The 17,212-nt window shown below is 42.4% G+C and overlaps 1 protein-coding gene across 5 annotated transcripts in view; it reads right to left on the reverse strand.

Moving 5' to 3' along the window:
• The window catches only part of PTPRT (protein tyrosine phosphatase receptor type T), a 483,857-nt gene that overhangs the window by 231,608 nt on the left and 235,037 nt on the right, over positions 1-17,212 (reverse strand). For all 5 annotated transcript variants that reach the window (XM_030963017.1, XM_030963016.1, XM_030963015.1 and 2 more), the window contains exon 7: positions 14,762-15,055. In XM_030963017.1, coding sequence (XP_030818877.1) covers positions 14,762-15,055 — 294 coding nt within the window. The remainder of the gene's footprint in view (positions 1-14,761; positions 15,056-17,212) is intronic.

Below are 17,212 nucleotides of genomic sequence, written 5' to 3' on the forward strand. Positions count from 1 at the left end.
TTTCTTCATTGCTCAAAATTAAGGTAATGCAGTGCAAAAATTTTAGCCCAAATTGCTCTAACCAGAAAAAAAGCCCCACAAAACCCAGACCTTTTTCCCCAAACAAACTCAACAGCATTAAAGCAATTTAGAACAGAAAACACACACCCCAACAAACAGCGCTGCTTGAAAAGAATTTGCTATAGAATAAAAACATTCCTCCTCTTATTTTTTTTTTTTTTAATGTTCTGACATTGTACCTTTAATGCTGTTACCTTTGTTTAACACACCTGGAGCACAGACAATGCTCTGCCCTCCCCTTTCTCAGTAACCAGCACTTGTTTTAAAAACTCCTCAGTATTTCAGTGCCAAGGGGCACCCCTGGGACAGACAAAAGGCCAGAATTGAGCATTCAGCACACAGGTACATTCCTACAGCCTAAAGAGGACTTCAACAAGGCAATGTTCCTTCTAGCACAGGCCACCACAAACAATTTTGGATATTATTTCTTATTATAAGCATTTTTTACGCTGGGACAGGCAGAGACAAATAGGGACATAGAAACTATCACTCAAACAAATTAATTAACCAAGCCTGAAAGCCCAGGAGTGCTGACACCAACCTGTGAGCCTCAATCCCACGAGTGCCAGGGGAAAATTCTCTCTAACAGCCTGATGGGTTGCAGCAGAACACACCAATAGAATATGAAGCACCTGTTTGCACAGAGCCTGCTTCCAACTCTTTCACACTGAGCTATTTGCTTCTGTTTGGAAATAAGTAAATATTTGCTCTGCTGTGCCAGCTGGATCAGGGGAAAGCTCTGAATTGCCTCTCCTAGACAGGAGAAGGCTGGCAGAAGGTGCCTGTCTGGAGTTCACATACACAACATTAATTGGAAGCAACAACTATTGAAAACAGCTTCAGAACAGAAATGGGAACAACAAAAGTAGATACAAAATTCAGTTTCACTCCGCAGATTTTATGTCAGGTGCTGCAAAGTTCATCTTTTAACTCCGTGGTTCCTGGGTTTTTTAGAAGAGTAAGATTAAAAGCACAATCAGAAAAGTTGAGTTTTCACAAAGGCAAGGGAAGTTTTATACCTGAAACTTGTGCCTTGTCTGATTTTGAAGGAAAGGATGATGTTCTCTCTGAAATGTGATGGGAATCAGTGTTTACAAGAAACTTAACTCTTATCACCTGAAACCCCTTCCATGACCACAGAACAAATTATAGAATGAAAATTCAGCACTTCAGACGTGGATTTTAATCTATGACACCTCTCAGACAACAACTCAACAGACATTTATGCAATCTTAGAGCAGCAACTGCTTTATCTGAGCTGCCAAAAGACAGTTTTAATTCCATATGAAATGAAAAACCATCACAGCTCTAGAGTTGCTTTCAGGCACAGTTTCTCTAATGAAATAAGATTTTTTTTCTGTCCAGGAAAAAGAATTGTGTGGATCTTTATACAGAGGAATGTGTTATGAATGTAAACATAAACACTATACCAAAGGGACCTACACAACAGCAAGTGGAAAGATTTATTCCTATAATAGGTTAAAAACTAATCCATCTGAAGGGGATAAAACCAACTGTGGAGAACTGTTTTTATACAAATACAGAAATTCATACATAGCATTGCCTTGATGCAGTATTCCTTGTCTTAAATTCATCTTCCCACTCCTCTGCCTCAGTCCCTCCTCTGTTAAAACAGCCAACTTCATGCCAACAGCTTATCTTCCTATTAAAAATGTTCTTAAATACAGTTATCACTTGAAGGCTTTATCTTCCAAGTGGTGGGGTTCCTTGATATATGATCTAATCTTTCAGGCTCACCAAAGATTTTTGTTAAACTTCATTAATGGACAAATCAATTTCTGGTGGTTTGGATCTATTTGTAAGACCTCCTTCCCTCCTTTTTTTTTTTTTTTTTTAATTTATTTTTTTCTCTAGGGAATGCTAGGAGACATCTCCAAGTGCCACAGGGAGGAAATGCTGATGTTCAGGCTTTCAGATTTTGTTATCTTGTGAGTTGTGATCTCGCTTTCAACCCCCTTCTGATGGTCTCTGCACCAAGATTTTAGTTTAATAATTTGAAGGATTATTGGCAGCTGAAATGAGGATTTGTGGATCTTGAGCAAAACACATTATAATCACAACTGTCAGGCTGATTTGGATGCTCAGGCCTCTAAGTCTCCCCAGCAATACTGGAGTACTTTGATGCAGTCACAGCTATGGTTTGTACTTCAGTATTATTTCTGAAGTCATAAAATATTCCACTGCTTCACATTAAAAAAAAAAAAACTGCTAAAGAAGAACAAATCAAATAAATAAAAATCCAAAGCTTTTAGCTTATGAAACTAAAAAAACAAAAATAAGTTAAAAGGAGTTGAAAGCATTTCCTTTTCCTCACTACACAGTTGAATAACAAATAATTAAAAGAGTGGCTAAGTGTAAGAGCTGCAATCCACTCCCAAGGCCATGGCAATCAGCTGAATCACAAATCCACAGCCTGGGCACATTGGGGGTTTTTATTTTCACCTCTGTAATGGGAGCTGTGAAGGGACCTCAGAACTCCCCAGAGGGAATGAGAGCTCTGCTCTGGGTTTGTCATGTTAAGGAACTGCCTTTAACAGGGAGCAGAAACGCTCATGGAGAGAATAACTGGCCAAAAATGACTTTTAAAAGTCCATTTTCAAGCTCAAACAACACAAAAATGCAACGTGGTGGTGCAGACAGACAGACACAGCATTGCCAGCCGGGTTTTGCACTCTCATGCTCCATCTGCTGGTTCTGCATCACGATTTAAGACACCAAGCTGCCTTTTCCTTTTGTCCCCCAGCTGTGCAAAACCCCTGCTCATCTGGATGAACTGCCAAGCGTTAAACAAGAAATCATGTTCATCTCAACATTTCAGAGTCCACTGGGGAAAAATAAAAGGGTAAAATATTTATGACAAAATGTAAAACAGCTAAACATGTGAGGAAGAGCTCTGTTCCTAAATGTTTTGTAAATGCCTCAGGGTTAAAAGCCTTAGCATGGTAAAAATGTAGTGCTCTCTTCCATTTTGCCTCTGCCTGGCTTTTGTACTCTATGTTAAAGCATCCACGAGAACCAATTAATGTGCATTTTATTCTTTGAAACATTTAAAATTGGCCACTTCCAGCGTATAAAATCTCAGCATCTCTTATTATTTGAGTGCTTTTCAATACTTGTGCGTATTAAAACCACATTTGAAAATGAAAGTCATTTATGTTTCAGCTGCCTTTGGAAAAGCAACAAGAGAAACACAAGCAGGAAGCAACACTTGTCCCAAAGGACAAAGATGGGATCATGACTATGCAAATCCTGAATGGATGCTTTGCAAGGACGGGGCTGTCATTGATTCCCGGGATGAGTTATGGCACAGAGGAGGCAAAGGCACCTCCCTCTGGTCCTCCTGAGCCCCAGCTCAATGGGAACACATCCACAGCATCCTCCTTGCCCGGCTCCCTCCCCCTGGCTGGGCTTTTCACGCTGGGATAAAGCCACAGCTGGAAGCGATCATCTCGTGCACCCTCGGCAAGCCAACAGAGGCAGTAATAACATGGTAATAAGGGATGAGATTTGATGAAAGATGCCTCTTAACTGAAGACTAAAAGACACCATACAATTTAAATAAAATTGCTTTTAGCAGGGGACTGAGTGACAATTGAGGAAAAATGCTTGGCCTGTTTTTGCAAGTGGTGGGGCAGATTTTCAGTGGGCATAAAATGCTGACTTGGGCACAGCAGTGCCAGGTTTGCACGAGCCAAGGAGTCACATTTTTAGGCCCACACTGGAGAAACCCTTAAACTGAGAATGCTGAAATGAAGCTGCACAACCAAGCAGTGAAGAGGTTATTAACACATCAAATATCTGCTTATGTTGCTTCCCTCCCTGCAAAATTTTGTTAAGCGAGCTGAAAAGAGGAATCACACAATTATCCAAAAGCACACAAGAAAACTCAACCAACCACTTTGTGTTGTGCACAAAGAACCCAGCTCCCTGCTTAACCCAGGCCGGCTGGGTATCACAGCCATGAAGTAATTTTGGTTTGGTGTCTCTGGGCACCACTTGTGTCCAGACTCCAGTCCTGAGTATCTGGAATCATCCACGGGCCTGTGTCACTCACATTCTCTGAAAAAATCCTTTCACCCAGGATTTTCCTCCTGGGAAGCTGAGAAGCCTCAGAGAAAAGGAAAACAATTCTTATCTCATTTGCTTCTCCTGTGTTGTGCTCACATGTGCAATGGGTTTGGAGATTGTTTACCCACAGGTGATTGTTCCATTGCATTCTGCTGTGAGTTGTTTTCACTCTTTGGCCAATCAGGGCCAAGCTGTGTCAGGGCTCTGGAGAGAGTCACCAGTTCTCATTATTATGTTTTTAGCCTTCTGTCTGCATCCTTTCTGTATTCTTTAGTATAGTTTAGTATAGCATTCTTTAATATAATATAGTATCATAAAATAATAAATGAGCCTTCTGAGAACATGGAGTCAGATTCATCATTCCTGCCTTCGTTGGGACATTCCCTGTAAATACAATATGGGCCTGCCCTGTCAGTGACCTCATACAGAGCCTTCATGTGAGCCCAGCACATTCACACAGAATCACTGAGGTTGGAAAAGACCTCCAAGTTCATCAAGTCCAGCCTGTGACCAATCCCCACCCTGACAACCAGCCCAGAGCGCTGAGTGCCACAATCAGGAGCTCCTTGGACACCTCCAGGGCTGGGGACTCCACCACTCCTTGGTCAGCTACTGCCAATGTTTAACCATCCTTTCCAGGAAGAAATTCCTCCTGTTGTCCAACCTGCCTGATCCATCCTTTCCAGGAAGAAATTCCTCCTGATGTCCATCCTGAGCCTGCCCTGGGCCAGCCTGAGGCCGTTCCCTCCCCTCCTGTCCCTGTTCCCTGGAGCAGAGCCCAACCTGGGGCTGTCCCCTCCTGTCAGGAGCTGTGCAGAGCCACAAGGTCCCCCCTGAGCCTCCTTTTCTCCAGGCTGAGCCCCTTTCCCAGCTCCCTCAATATTCTCCAGCCCCTTCCCTGGACACTCTCAAGCACCTCAAACTGCAGAAATACATCCTTGAAAAACTGCAGCAAAAATCCAGGTGGTTTGTATTCCCTCCAAATTTGATTCAAACACACTTTTCCCTTAGAAGAGCAGATATTCAGCTGCCTCACCACAAAGTCAAGCTGTGCTTGAGGGTTTTTCTGAGTCCAACAAAACAGAATGGGGTTTTGTTTTAGGCCTTTTTGTTTTGTTTTCTCCCCTCTCCTTTTCTATTTTTGCCTCTTCAGATTAAGAATAGCTGTTTGGGAGGAAGCCTGGACAGAACTCAGGAGACAAGAAACATCAAAAAGAACAGTGTCCTAAATTCAGCTGGTGTGAAAGCAAGAGCTGGGAAGGTTCCCTGCTTTTGGGAGAAGTTGTGAAATCCCACCATTAGTGAGAACAGTTCTTGGCATAAGAGCCTTATGCCTCTCTGGAAGTTGTCGTCTTCCTGACCAGCCTGCCCACTCCAAAAATAATACTAAATTCATATCACATTCTGGAAAAACTATTAAATTAAACAGCAACAGCATCAGGCAGAAACAGTGTGATGTGGAAATGAATAACTAGACTTCCTCCTAATAAAAATAAAAATAAAACATTTCTGGATAACAAACTGCCATTGCAGATAAAAAAAAAGTAAATCCCTAGAATTTAAATCCATCGTGAGCAAAATCCCTCTGGGAAAAAAAAAATCCAGACCAAAGAACTATTGTGGCTGGATTTATACTGAGAACTGTATTTATGCAGACTAAGATAAGGGCAATCAATCCCCAGGCCCCAGGACAAAAAGCTGATCTTCTGCAAGGATCAGGATAAAGAAAATTCCTCACCATATGTCCCATGGTTAAAGGCAATGGGGGGCATGCTTTGGGAGACTCAGGAGTGTTTGGGGATTGGTCAGTGCTGGAAACAAATATCAGATTTATGGCACACTGATGTGCTCCAGCAGTAAATCCCAGCCTTGCTTCTGCATGCTGCTGCTTTCCCACATGTGGAATTTAGAGCCTGAGCTCTGGATGGATCACAGCCTCACACCAAACCCACTGTGCAAACCCAGGGCACAGGGAATATTTCTCTCTCTGCTCTGGGGTGCCCTGACCCCCAGGGCAGCACTGACTCTGACCCTCATTCATGGAGAAAGTTTCCCAGACTTCAAGATAGACTGGAACCCACAAAAGTGTGAAATAGATTATAGAGAGTAGTGCAGGTGTATCACTTGGTGAGAAATTGAGGTTTTGGGATTTTTAGTGTGCTCCGGATGGAAGCAAGATGGAGGGCACAGGGTGTCATCCTGGGTTTCTTCTTCATGCTGCTTCTTCCTTCTCCATGGGTTTGGGTGGCATTTTGTAATTGGGCAGAAAAGTCCCCATTGTGGGCTCTTTGGGATCAGTTATTGGGTTAAGAGGGAAAATAATCCAGGTGTCAGTTCTTAATTGGATACTTTAGCTTTAAAAGACCTTGGAACAGGAGATTGTTGGCCATTTTTGTGGTGCTTTTCCAGCGTGCTGAGCCTGGTGTGGACAGCATGCAAAACTTAAGATAATAATAAACAAGAACCTGAAGACCGGAAAGATCCAGTGTGTGTCTCTTTCCTGACACAGAACCACCCCAGGAGGGTCTGCCCCAACAGGGGAGGGCCCAGCCTGGGTCCCAGAAGTCAGGGAATCAGCACCAGGTGCCCCAGGAACCAAGGGTCCTGGCAGCTCCAGCAGTCTGGCTTTCAGGAGTCCTGCATTCCCTCAGCCACCCCAAATGCTCCAAAGCACTCTGCTTCCCTTTCCCTGCTCCATCTCCTCCCAGGTTCTTCCTGTCCCATACAGGTTATCACTGTTGTTATATCTCAGCCAACAGAGCTGCTCCTTCTTTCAATTCTTTTCCAGGAAATAATTCACAGATCCAATCTATCCTCTATTCTTTGAAAGGTGGTTTTGCAGGGCAAGCACGTCGCTACAAACAACACAGCCATAACTTGATCCTGCTGGTTCCTCAAAGAGATGCTTTTTGCCTGGGACACCTCTGTGTGTGAAACCAGCAGTAACTTGGAGAGAAACCAGAAATATATTTGTCATCCAGAAATACATCACCTTCTCATTTTTCCCCACATTTTTTACTTATTAATCAAAGGGTAGATGCTGTCTTTCTACTCCAACAAAAAATAAGTGAGGAGGGGGAAAGAATAAAACAGAAATCAAGATATATTTATCTATTTAATCAATTTTGCAGGGCAAAATCATGATCTTGCACGCAAAGGGATTTAATCCCTTAGGATGAAGCCTCTATCTGTCAGCAATGCTATCAGGCTGGTTCCAAGCACAAACTGGGGATCAAGGATCAAAATGAAGGAATATTGTATTTCTGTAACTCTTAATCCCTCTGGCTGACATGCCAAGGGCAATTTGAGGTGAGTGAAATCAGAGTTTCAATCATCAAGGTAGGGAATGTCCCTGGAATGGGTTTGGGGATCCACAGAGCCAAACTCAGCCCCGAGGCTGCCAGAGCTCCAGGAGTGTTGGACACCTGTTGTAGACATCTTTTTCACTCAAATCTTTTCTTTAAGATTTTTTCCTTCTGGGAAGCTGACGCCCCAGAAACAAGATGTAAACAATAGATTGTCTGCTGCTGTGGAATGCAGCAGGTGGGTCTGTGATTGGTCTCCTGTGAAAGCTTTAGTTCAGTGACCAGTCACAGCAGAGCTGGCTTGCAGAGTCTGTCAAGGCCAGCTTGTGTGTTATCATTCTTTACTTTTCTTAGCTTAAGTTAGCAGCTTCTAGAAACTCTCCTTTCTTATTCTTTTTAGTATATTATAGTATATGTATATATAATAATAAATCAAGCCTTCTGATTATGAAGCCAGATCTCATCTCTTCCTTCATCCCAAAAACCCTTGTGACCACCGTCACAGACACCTCTCCCAGGGATGCCCAGGGTGGGGTTCTTGGGGTGTCTGTGCAGGGACAGGGGCTGAGCTGGATGATCCTATGGGTCTCTCCCAGCTCAGGAATATTCTAGAATTCTATGATAAAGTTTTCCTTCACTTCCTAAAAAAGCCTCTATTTCCCCCACTCTCTCCATTTAAAGTTACAGGAGACTGGAGGCAAGAGCTAAAATTTAATATTAATAGGGGAAATGAATGTGTCTTTCAGCACAAGGCTTAGAGTAGCTCTAAGTTAAATAAGTCTGTGAATCAGTGATTTTGATAATACCAAAAAATCAGTTGTACAGAACATTCTTTCAAATCACTTGATATGCTTTTTATGCAGTGCTTTGATTTATAGATCTGAGTTTTAATTTTTTTTTTATTATAAGCTTGAGAAAAAAATGAAGGCAGCAGCGTAGCAACCTTGAATCATATTTTTCCACATTAACATGTGGAAGTTTCCCATTCAAGGGGAGATATCACTTTAAAATTAAACTAGAAAGAAATTATTTTGAACTCATACTCAGCGCACATTCTTGTGGTTGTTCAGTTCATACATTTCATAAGTGTGCAAATACTTTCTTTTTTTCTAACACCTGTAATAGAGCAAAAACCAGAAATATTTTTATAGATTTGGAACTATTCTCTTAATAAAAAATGGCAAAAGCTGCTTACTACTGGTAAACTTCACTAGATTTCAAGGCAACAAAGTCACCTGTTAACAACCACCAGGGAAAAAAGTTTTCCAGCTCCTTGGCAGCACCATATCAAACTCAGAATGTTCAGATCATTTACATTTCTATCAGCCACTGTATCTGGGCTATTTTTAAAGGGAGTATCGAATTCAGCCCCATCATTTAAGACTAACTTTTATTTCCCTAGGCTTACACCAAAAATTTAGTATTGATCTTGACAACTGCTCTTTGTGCAGGAGCTAAATCACCCTGTGGTGATTAAGGAGGCCTCCAGCAGCTTATCTGGAGGGAGGGGCTGCCTGTGAGCTGTGGGAATTTTACATAAGGACAAACTTCCTATGAACACTGTTCCATGAGGAGCCACTGCCCTGTGTTTTCTGGGGGGAGATGTTGGGGTTTCTCAGACTTTTTCTCCCCTCCCATTCCTTACCAAACAATTCTCCTGTCAGACTGAACAGTTTCCTTCTTCCAAGCCACAAGGTTGTAAAACTATCCCCATTTTACAACCTCTTGTCATCATCCAACAACAATTCCAACAACAATATCCAAGTCTCTGTCAAGAGGCAGAGAATTATAAACTCATCAAGGCTGGAAAAGCCCTCTAAGATCAGAATCCAACCATTAACCCCAAGTCAACTGTTGTCATCATCCAAAAAGGCAGAGAATTATAGAGTCACTGAGGTTGGAAAAGCCCTCTAAGATCAGAATCCATCCATTAATGCCAAGTCACCTGTTGTCATCATCCAAAAAGGCAAAGAATTATAATCACTGAAGCTGGGAGAGCTCCCTTAGATCAGAATCCAACCATTAACCCCACATCACCTGTTGTCATCATCCAAAAAGGCAGAAAATTATAATCACTGAGGTTGGGAAAGCCCCCTTAGATCAGAGTCCAGCCATTAACCCCACATCACCTGTTGTCATCATCCAAAAAGGCAGAGAATTATAATCACTGAAGCTGGGAGAGCTCCCTTAGATCAGAGTCCAGCCATTAACCCAGCACCACCACGTTCACATCCACACACCTTCTGGGGATGGAGGACTGCCCTGAGCAGCTGTTCCAATGCCTGACAGCCCTTTCAGCAAGGAATTTTTTCCTAATATCCAATTTAAACCTCCCCTAACACAACCTGAGGCTGTTTCCTCTCCTCCTGCCACTTGTTCCCTGGCAGCAGAGCCTGATCCCCACCTGGCCAAAATATCTTTTCAGGCAGTTTTAGAGAGAGAGAAGGTCCCCCTGGGGCTCCCTTTCTTTAATCTCAACAGCTAATGAAGATCAGACAATGTCCTAATGAAGCTAAATGTTCAAGACAGATTTTTCAGACAGTATTTTAGTCAGGAGTAAGTATTGATCATAAAGAAAGTGTTTACTCGGTCCTTTTATTAATATTCATTTAAATATTAGTCCTTGGCCTTGTTTTTCATGTGAGTTTGCCCCACTAGAAGCAAACAGTTTTCAGATGAGATTCCCTGCAGGATGATGACCTCCAAGGCAAACTTTTCCCTTTTTTCCATCCACCAGAGCAAAAAACAACTTTTCCCCTATTCTCCCTTTCTGTGGAAACTGAAGAAAGGGAAAAAAAATCCAGAGGAATAGTCAATAAGCACAGAGAAGAAAACAAGCCTCAAGCTTCCCAAAGCACACACTTGTGAACAAAGGCCAAGGAACAAGGATTTTAAAAGCTCTGTTTATCTACACAGGATGGCTAAAAAGATCCCACACCTAGAGAACCAGTGCTGAATACAAGGCACTACTGGGAACTGTGTTCAAACACTTTATTCTAATCCTGTTATCTCCTCAACCTATTATTTTGGGGATAAACACTAATGTTTTATATCTATCTTTCCTTTAAACAACCTTCAACCCCATGTCTGGTGTTAACCTTAACCAATCTCTCGCTTTTCCCCATTCCCTGCTGCATTTCCCTTTTTCCCCTCTTCCCTCTGACTGACACTTGACTGGGTTATGCCTCAAGGTCATTTCATCTTTTCCTGTCCCAAGTCACAACCTAGAACAGTCCATGGAAAAACAAACTCAAATCCAAAACACAAAACCTGCAAAAAACAAATGAACAAATCATCTGTGCAGGGTTTGCCATATTTTCTGGCAGTTGGCTTTTCCTTGAAGAAGGTAAGCTGGGATTTAATTTTCAGTATTATTTTCTATAGATCAAATATTAATTAAATCTGCTGACAAATATTAATTAAGTAATGCTGTCCTGTAGAACACCAAAAGCATCACCAGTGAGGTACATGCCTGGGCACATACTGCTAACAGAAATTTAGATATTATCCAGTTTAATAAATCTTCTTTATGGTCATTTAGAGCAGGACCTTCCATAATTGCATTCTGGGTTTTATCTAATTAAAAAAAAATCTTTCAAGTCCATATAGACACCTTCCATTCAGTGTGATCAAAAACTGAAACTTATCAATGATTTTGTAAGAGTTGTCCTGATGTCTGAGCTCATGCTGGACCATCCTGGTCATGCTTTTGCTCTGATGCAAAGCTGACAGCCAAGAACCAAACCAGCCAAGGGCAACTTTGTGAATGAACTTCTGTTGCTTGAAGTAGAAGAGAAGCCTGGTCCTTCCCAAATCCTCCTCATTTTCATCTCTAAATAAGAATCTCATTGCGGCTTGTGCTTGAATTGAAGGCCAGTAGTTACTCAGCCTCCCCAGAACAGAAAAAAATAAATAAATACAGTCTCTATATGAAAAGAGCCTGGGCAGAGTATTCAGTACAAGGGATATTGACTTCCCTCCCTTAGAAGGTTGCAGCCACCTTCTGTTTATTGTTACACTGATTTCTAGAAATTTAAATAAGTAAATGCTTCTCCAGTTCAGGTGATATTCTCTACTCTTACTTGTGCAATCAGTTTTTTTACCTTTATTTGTGGCCTTAATAAAGACAGTACAACACCAAACAGTGCAGTAAAACTGGGCTGCTCCAATCACCTGCTGGTTACATACAAATGTGTAGGAGTTTGGTACTTCCCTCTTGCTCAGGAAAAAGTAAAGGCAAACAATAAAACAACCAAAAAATTCACATTAAAAAAAGCAGCACCACTCATCCCCCAACTATTTTAAAGCCCCTCAGTTTTCCCAGATGTCATTCATTAGGTACTCTCAGGAAAATCAAGGCAGCAGAGCTGTTTTCTCAGTTCAGCACATTTTTGAAAATCTTCGCCGTGAAAGTTTTGTGTAATTACCCTCAAAATGGTGTTTTGAAGGAGTTCCACGACACATGGAAATTGGAATAATGAGTTGCATTTTCTTGTCTATCATTTCAGTTGGCATTTGGTGAAATTGTACATCTTTAGCTATTAAATCTCTCCCTTCCTCCTGGTCCACGCTTAGACCAAGATCATTACAATTTCTCCTACCCAGTGCCCTAAACAAAACATAAATGCCATCACCATCAATCTCAACAAGGCCTGTATGACAGCTAACATTAACAGAATGACCTTCTCCAGTTAGATTTTCATTAGTAAAATAGGATGGAAAACAGAAAGTGCCTCAGCTTTGCCAATTTGAACAAATTATCCACGTCATCCTTCTTGCAGTCAGTCAATACCTGAACTGGGCAGGAAACTCAGCAATCTGGGACACAGGACAAGACAATATTAAGCACAAAGACAACTTTATTTTTTTAATCTCTACTCCTGAATTAAGCCAAACCCAGCATTTTTTACAGGTAAGGAAGAGAGGTTTGCAAGTTTGGCTGCTGCAGAGAGTGTGACTGCAAAGTGACAAGACATCAACTCCAGAGCAAATCTGAGCACAACACATTTCCATCTGCAAATGCACAGCCCCAGGCCAAGCCTGCTGTGATTTCTGGTGAGGTCAGAGAATTTAACCAGACTAGGAAAGGAGAAGAAAGCCAGAAGGTGAGCAGCAGAACATGTGCCAACTTCCCAAAAAGGCCAGGACATCATCCATGTCACCTGACGCTTTCCACACAGCTGCTGCAAAGTCTTGAACATCTGTGTTCTACCAAAGGACAGGTGCTGAACCAAGCAAACACCTCCATGTCAGGGCCTCGTGCTCAGATTTATTTCTTTTTAAGCCAACATTCTCAAAGGGGCACTAAACATTCACTAATTTACAATTTTCATAATAAATGTGCCACCCAAAACACAACCAGCCTGCCAGGCTTCCTCTCTTGGTAAAGAAAGCGGGTATCGCTGGAAATGTTCCTGCCACTAACATTACACTGCTTAATCCCATCCTAGGATGGTTTGGGGTGTTCTGGATGCCTTCTTCCCACTTGAGATTTGCTGTTTGATCAGAAAGAGTAACAGGAAACAGAATGTTCTTATAAGGTTTTCATTTCTTAAATCCACATGTTGTGAACCATTAATTTGTGGGGAGGGAAGGAGGGTTTGCAGCAGAAGGAGAGAAGCCTTTTAATCCCTGTTCTTTGTTCACACCACCGTAAGGACCTTGCAAAAATTACAAAAATGCAAGAAATTGAAGCTGTGTGGTGGAAAAAAACCTGTGAAGCAGAAAAGTGCTTTGCTCATCCCCTTGCCAGGCACAGGGCTTGATTTCCCTTAATGGCTAATGATTAATGTATGACAACAGGATGAATAGCCAATATATCTGAAACATGAGCAACATCATCTGTCAGTTTTTCACAGGAAGTCCAATATGGCTTAGAAAGAAAGATGGACTACTTCTGCCCCTGGATCAGCACTGATCCATTCCAATATGAATGAGAAAAGAAGGGAGCTGCAAGTGTTTGAACACAGTCCTTCATCAGAAATGAGGGGGGGGGATGGAACACAAAAATGCATTTTAAAATTTTACTATTAAAACTAAATAAATTAATTTATAAATTATTAAATTAAATTATAATAATTTTTTTTTTAATTTCCTCCTTCACCACAGGGCACTCAAATTGATATCAGTGTCAATTTGTTAATATCCACTGCAGATCCACTATCCAAGAACAACATAAATTTTGTTCTTCACTTAGACATGAAAATGTTATCACAGCCTGGTCTTAAGAGCAATTTTCTTACTGCAGGACTGGTCAGAAAAAAAAAGTTCTTTGCTTATTCCAACAGAAAGCAACCTCACTCTGTGGCAAGAGTTTGTCAGATAAACCACAAGCATAAAACCAACAGTTCTTAGACATCTGCCTTTGGAACAGAACTAAACATTCCAGGATGTATCCAAATTCCCAGTATCAGCTCAGAGCCCTGCCGAAGCGCCTGCAGCAGGGATGTGTGGCAGAGCTCTCTGGCCACAGAGAGCAGGGACAGGCATTCCCAGGCATTTTCCCTGGGGAAGGCTGTGAGAAAGCGCAAAGAAAGAATTAAAACAATCCTTATCTCCACTTGCTGCACCTGTTGCCAGGCACATGTGCAATGTGTTATGGGGATTTGTTTACCAAAGGGTGGTGGTGTTTTGGTTGGTTGACCAATGAGCTCAAAGCTGTATTGGACAGGCTGGAAGGGGTTATGGGTTTCTTAAGAATATAGTGATAATATAGGACAGAAGAATAAAGCAATGGTTCAGCCTTCTGCATCTTTGAGTCCACGATTCACCCACATGTTTTCCCATTTTCAAAAGACTTTTTACAACAGCTCTTGCTCCACTTCAGAGAACCTGCTCAGGAATTCCTACCACAACATAGTGCACATTTTCCTCAAACCTCCTTTCCACAGCAAGATGCCAACTCCCTTTCTGCATCCTCTGTAAATACTCCCTTAAAGCAATGGTTCAGCCTTCTGCATCTTGGAATCCATGATTCACCCACATGTTTTCCCATTTTCAAAATACTCTTTACAACAGATCTTCTTCCAATTCAGAGAACGCACCTGGGAATTCCTACCACGACATAGTGCACATTTTCCTCAAACCTCCTTTCCACAGCAAGATGCCAACTCCCTTTCTGCATCCTCTGTAAATACTCCCTATATGCCTACATTGATGCCATTTGCAGTGTCACCGACAGCAGGTTCAGCCACTGCGCCCTCATTTCCCCTGTGTGCACAACCACAGGTGTTCCTCCCCATGCCTCAAACGTTACACCCTGCATTGACAGGGCACCTGTTGGGGAGTGGCAGCAGCAGAGCCCTCACCTGCACACTTGGTCCTGGTGGTCAGGGGGGGCCCGGGGGGCCCGGTGCCCCCTTCCCCGGGGCGCGTCAGCAGCACGCGGATCTCGTACTCCACGTCGGGGTCCAGGTGCCACAGCTTGTAGTTGGGGGAGTCCACGATGTGGGTCTCTGCCCAATTGCCCGTGGTGGTCCTGTACTCCACCTCCTTGAGGATGATGGGCCCGTCCCCGATGATGGAGTTGGCGTTGGGTTTGATCCACAGGTACGTGGCTCCCACAGCCAGCAGCTCCGGGGGCGCGATCGGGGTGGGAGGCTCTGGGGACAGGAACAAATCACAAGGAGTCAGAAAACGTCCAAATTCCCATCCCAACAACCTTTTGCAACCTCTCATTTACCAAATATTTTATAAGAATTTAATCTGCTACTGGAAAGAATCGGGCTTGTGTCACTGTCATATTTTCTGAAAAATCTTTTTGCCCTGGGAAGCTGAGAAGCCTCAGAGAAAAATGAAAACAATAATTATCTGATTTGCTTCTGCTGTGTTTTGCTGCTTTGGAGTGTGTCTGGACATTGTTTATCAACAGTTGATTGTTTTATTGGTTTCCGCTGTGAAATGTTTTGACTTAATGACCAATCACGGTCAAGCTGTGTCAGATTCTGGAGGAGAGGGTCACAAGTTTTCTTTATTATCTTTTAGCCTTCTGTCTGTATCCTTTCTCTAGTCTTTAGTATAGTTTAGTATAGTATTCTTTAATATAATATAGATCATAAAATAATAAATTAGTCTTCTAAGAACATGGACTCAGATCCACAATTTCCTTCCTATGATGGGGGTCTCACAAAATACCACAGGCTTGGGTTTTTTGTGCTTAAATTTCAGCCCCCTTGCACTGGGGGTTGTGTTACCAATTGAGAAACACCTGTGAAAATACAGGAACCACAAAACAGCTTTCTGGTTTAAAAGTGCCTTCATAAACCTCATAAACATTTATAAACCTCATCATGAGCTTTATACTTGCTCCCTCTTTTAAGCATGTCAACAACAGCACTCAACATCTTGGAGAATGAGGGAAAGAAACCCTAAATAAAGACAACTGAGTGTCCTTAGCACAAACCATGAATCAAAGGGTTCCAGCACAGCCCTTCCTCCATCCTATGGCCTGACACAGCAGAAAATCCCAGTCACTGATCATGGTGCTGTGGTTCAGCCAAATTCTAATGCTTAACATGACACAATTAGCAACAAGAGGAAAACTCAAATCACTTGTTTGTTTTCTGATCCTAACCCCCCAAAAATAGAGAAAAACAAGAGGATGTTGATTTTCTAATCAAAGCACTGGCTGAGACAATATTAGCAAATTTGAACAACAGCGATCTTCCCATGCCCAGCAGCCAGGATGCTGTTGGAACTGGCTCTGAGTGGGGCTCTTGGTAGCTCAGAATAACGAAAACTCCAAGGCAACAGTGAATCAACACCTCCTGTGGTGTTTGATTGCAAAGTTTGCTCAACTGCCTGGGCAAAGGTACTCAAGAAAGTCTGCATGACACCTGAAGAGTGCCTGGGTGTTTGAGAAGCAGTATAAGGAGGCAGGGACCAGCTACTGAGTACCACCTGTGTGAGAAAAAGCAAAGCAAGCTGATAAAAGACATCTCAGCAGCTCCCTTTGATGGAAGCTACCAAAAAAAAAAAAGAAGAAAAAAATCTACAGAGCTCTGGCTGCCTGCCTGATTTTTTATTATTCTTTTTCCCCCTCTCTGTCAGTGTAAATAACACTTGCATTCTGGAAGCCACCTGAATAGCATGCACCTTGTGGCTTTGAAAACCTGAGCTGAACTCTGCAAGATTCTGAGCAATTTTCTGAATCTTGCCTAGCCTTCCCTCTGCCACACTCTAATGTGGTTTGCCCTCAGCCCAGAGGACACAAACTCTATTCTCTTGTAAAAATCAGGCGATAAAAAAGAATATTTTCATCAAGAGGGGCTTAAAACACTGGCACAGGGTGCCCAGAGAAGCTGTGGCTGTCCCTGGATCCCTGGCAGTGCCCAAGGCCAGGCTGGACAGGGCTTGGAGCACCTGGGACAGTCGAAGATGTCCCTGCCCATGGCAGGGGTGGAACAGATGAGCTTTAAAGTCCCTTCCAACCCAAACCATCCTGTGATCTCTGTCTCAGAAAAATAAACACACTAATGTTACAACATAAGAAATTTGGAGTTCAGTGGGAGTCATTCTAAACCCTTCACTCCTGAAGGTGATTCCTCAAAGAACTGGAAGAATCCAGGACCCAAGGAAAAGTGGAAGAAAAGACTTGGAGTACCACATGATGGGAGGAAGATTGGATTTTCCCCTCAGGATAATTCTTGCAGGTTAAGATCTGCTCAGTGAAGAGAAAGAAACTGTTGTACAAAAGGATCAACTGAAATTATGCTTGATTTCACTTCCTTTAACTGTTTACAACAAATCATTCTACCTCC

Source organism: Camarhynchus parvulus, chromosome 20 (genome assembly GCF_901933205.1).
Source record: "Camarhynchus parvulus chromosome 20, STF_HiC, whole genome shotgun sequence".
NCBI classification, from domain to species: domain Eukaryota; kingdom Metazoa; phylum Chordata; class Aves; order Passeriformes; family Thraupidae; genus Camarhynchus; species Camarhynchus parvulus.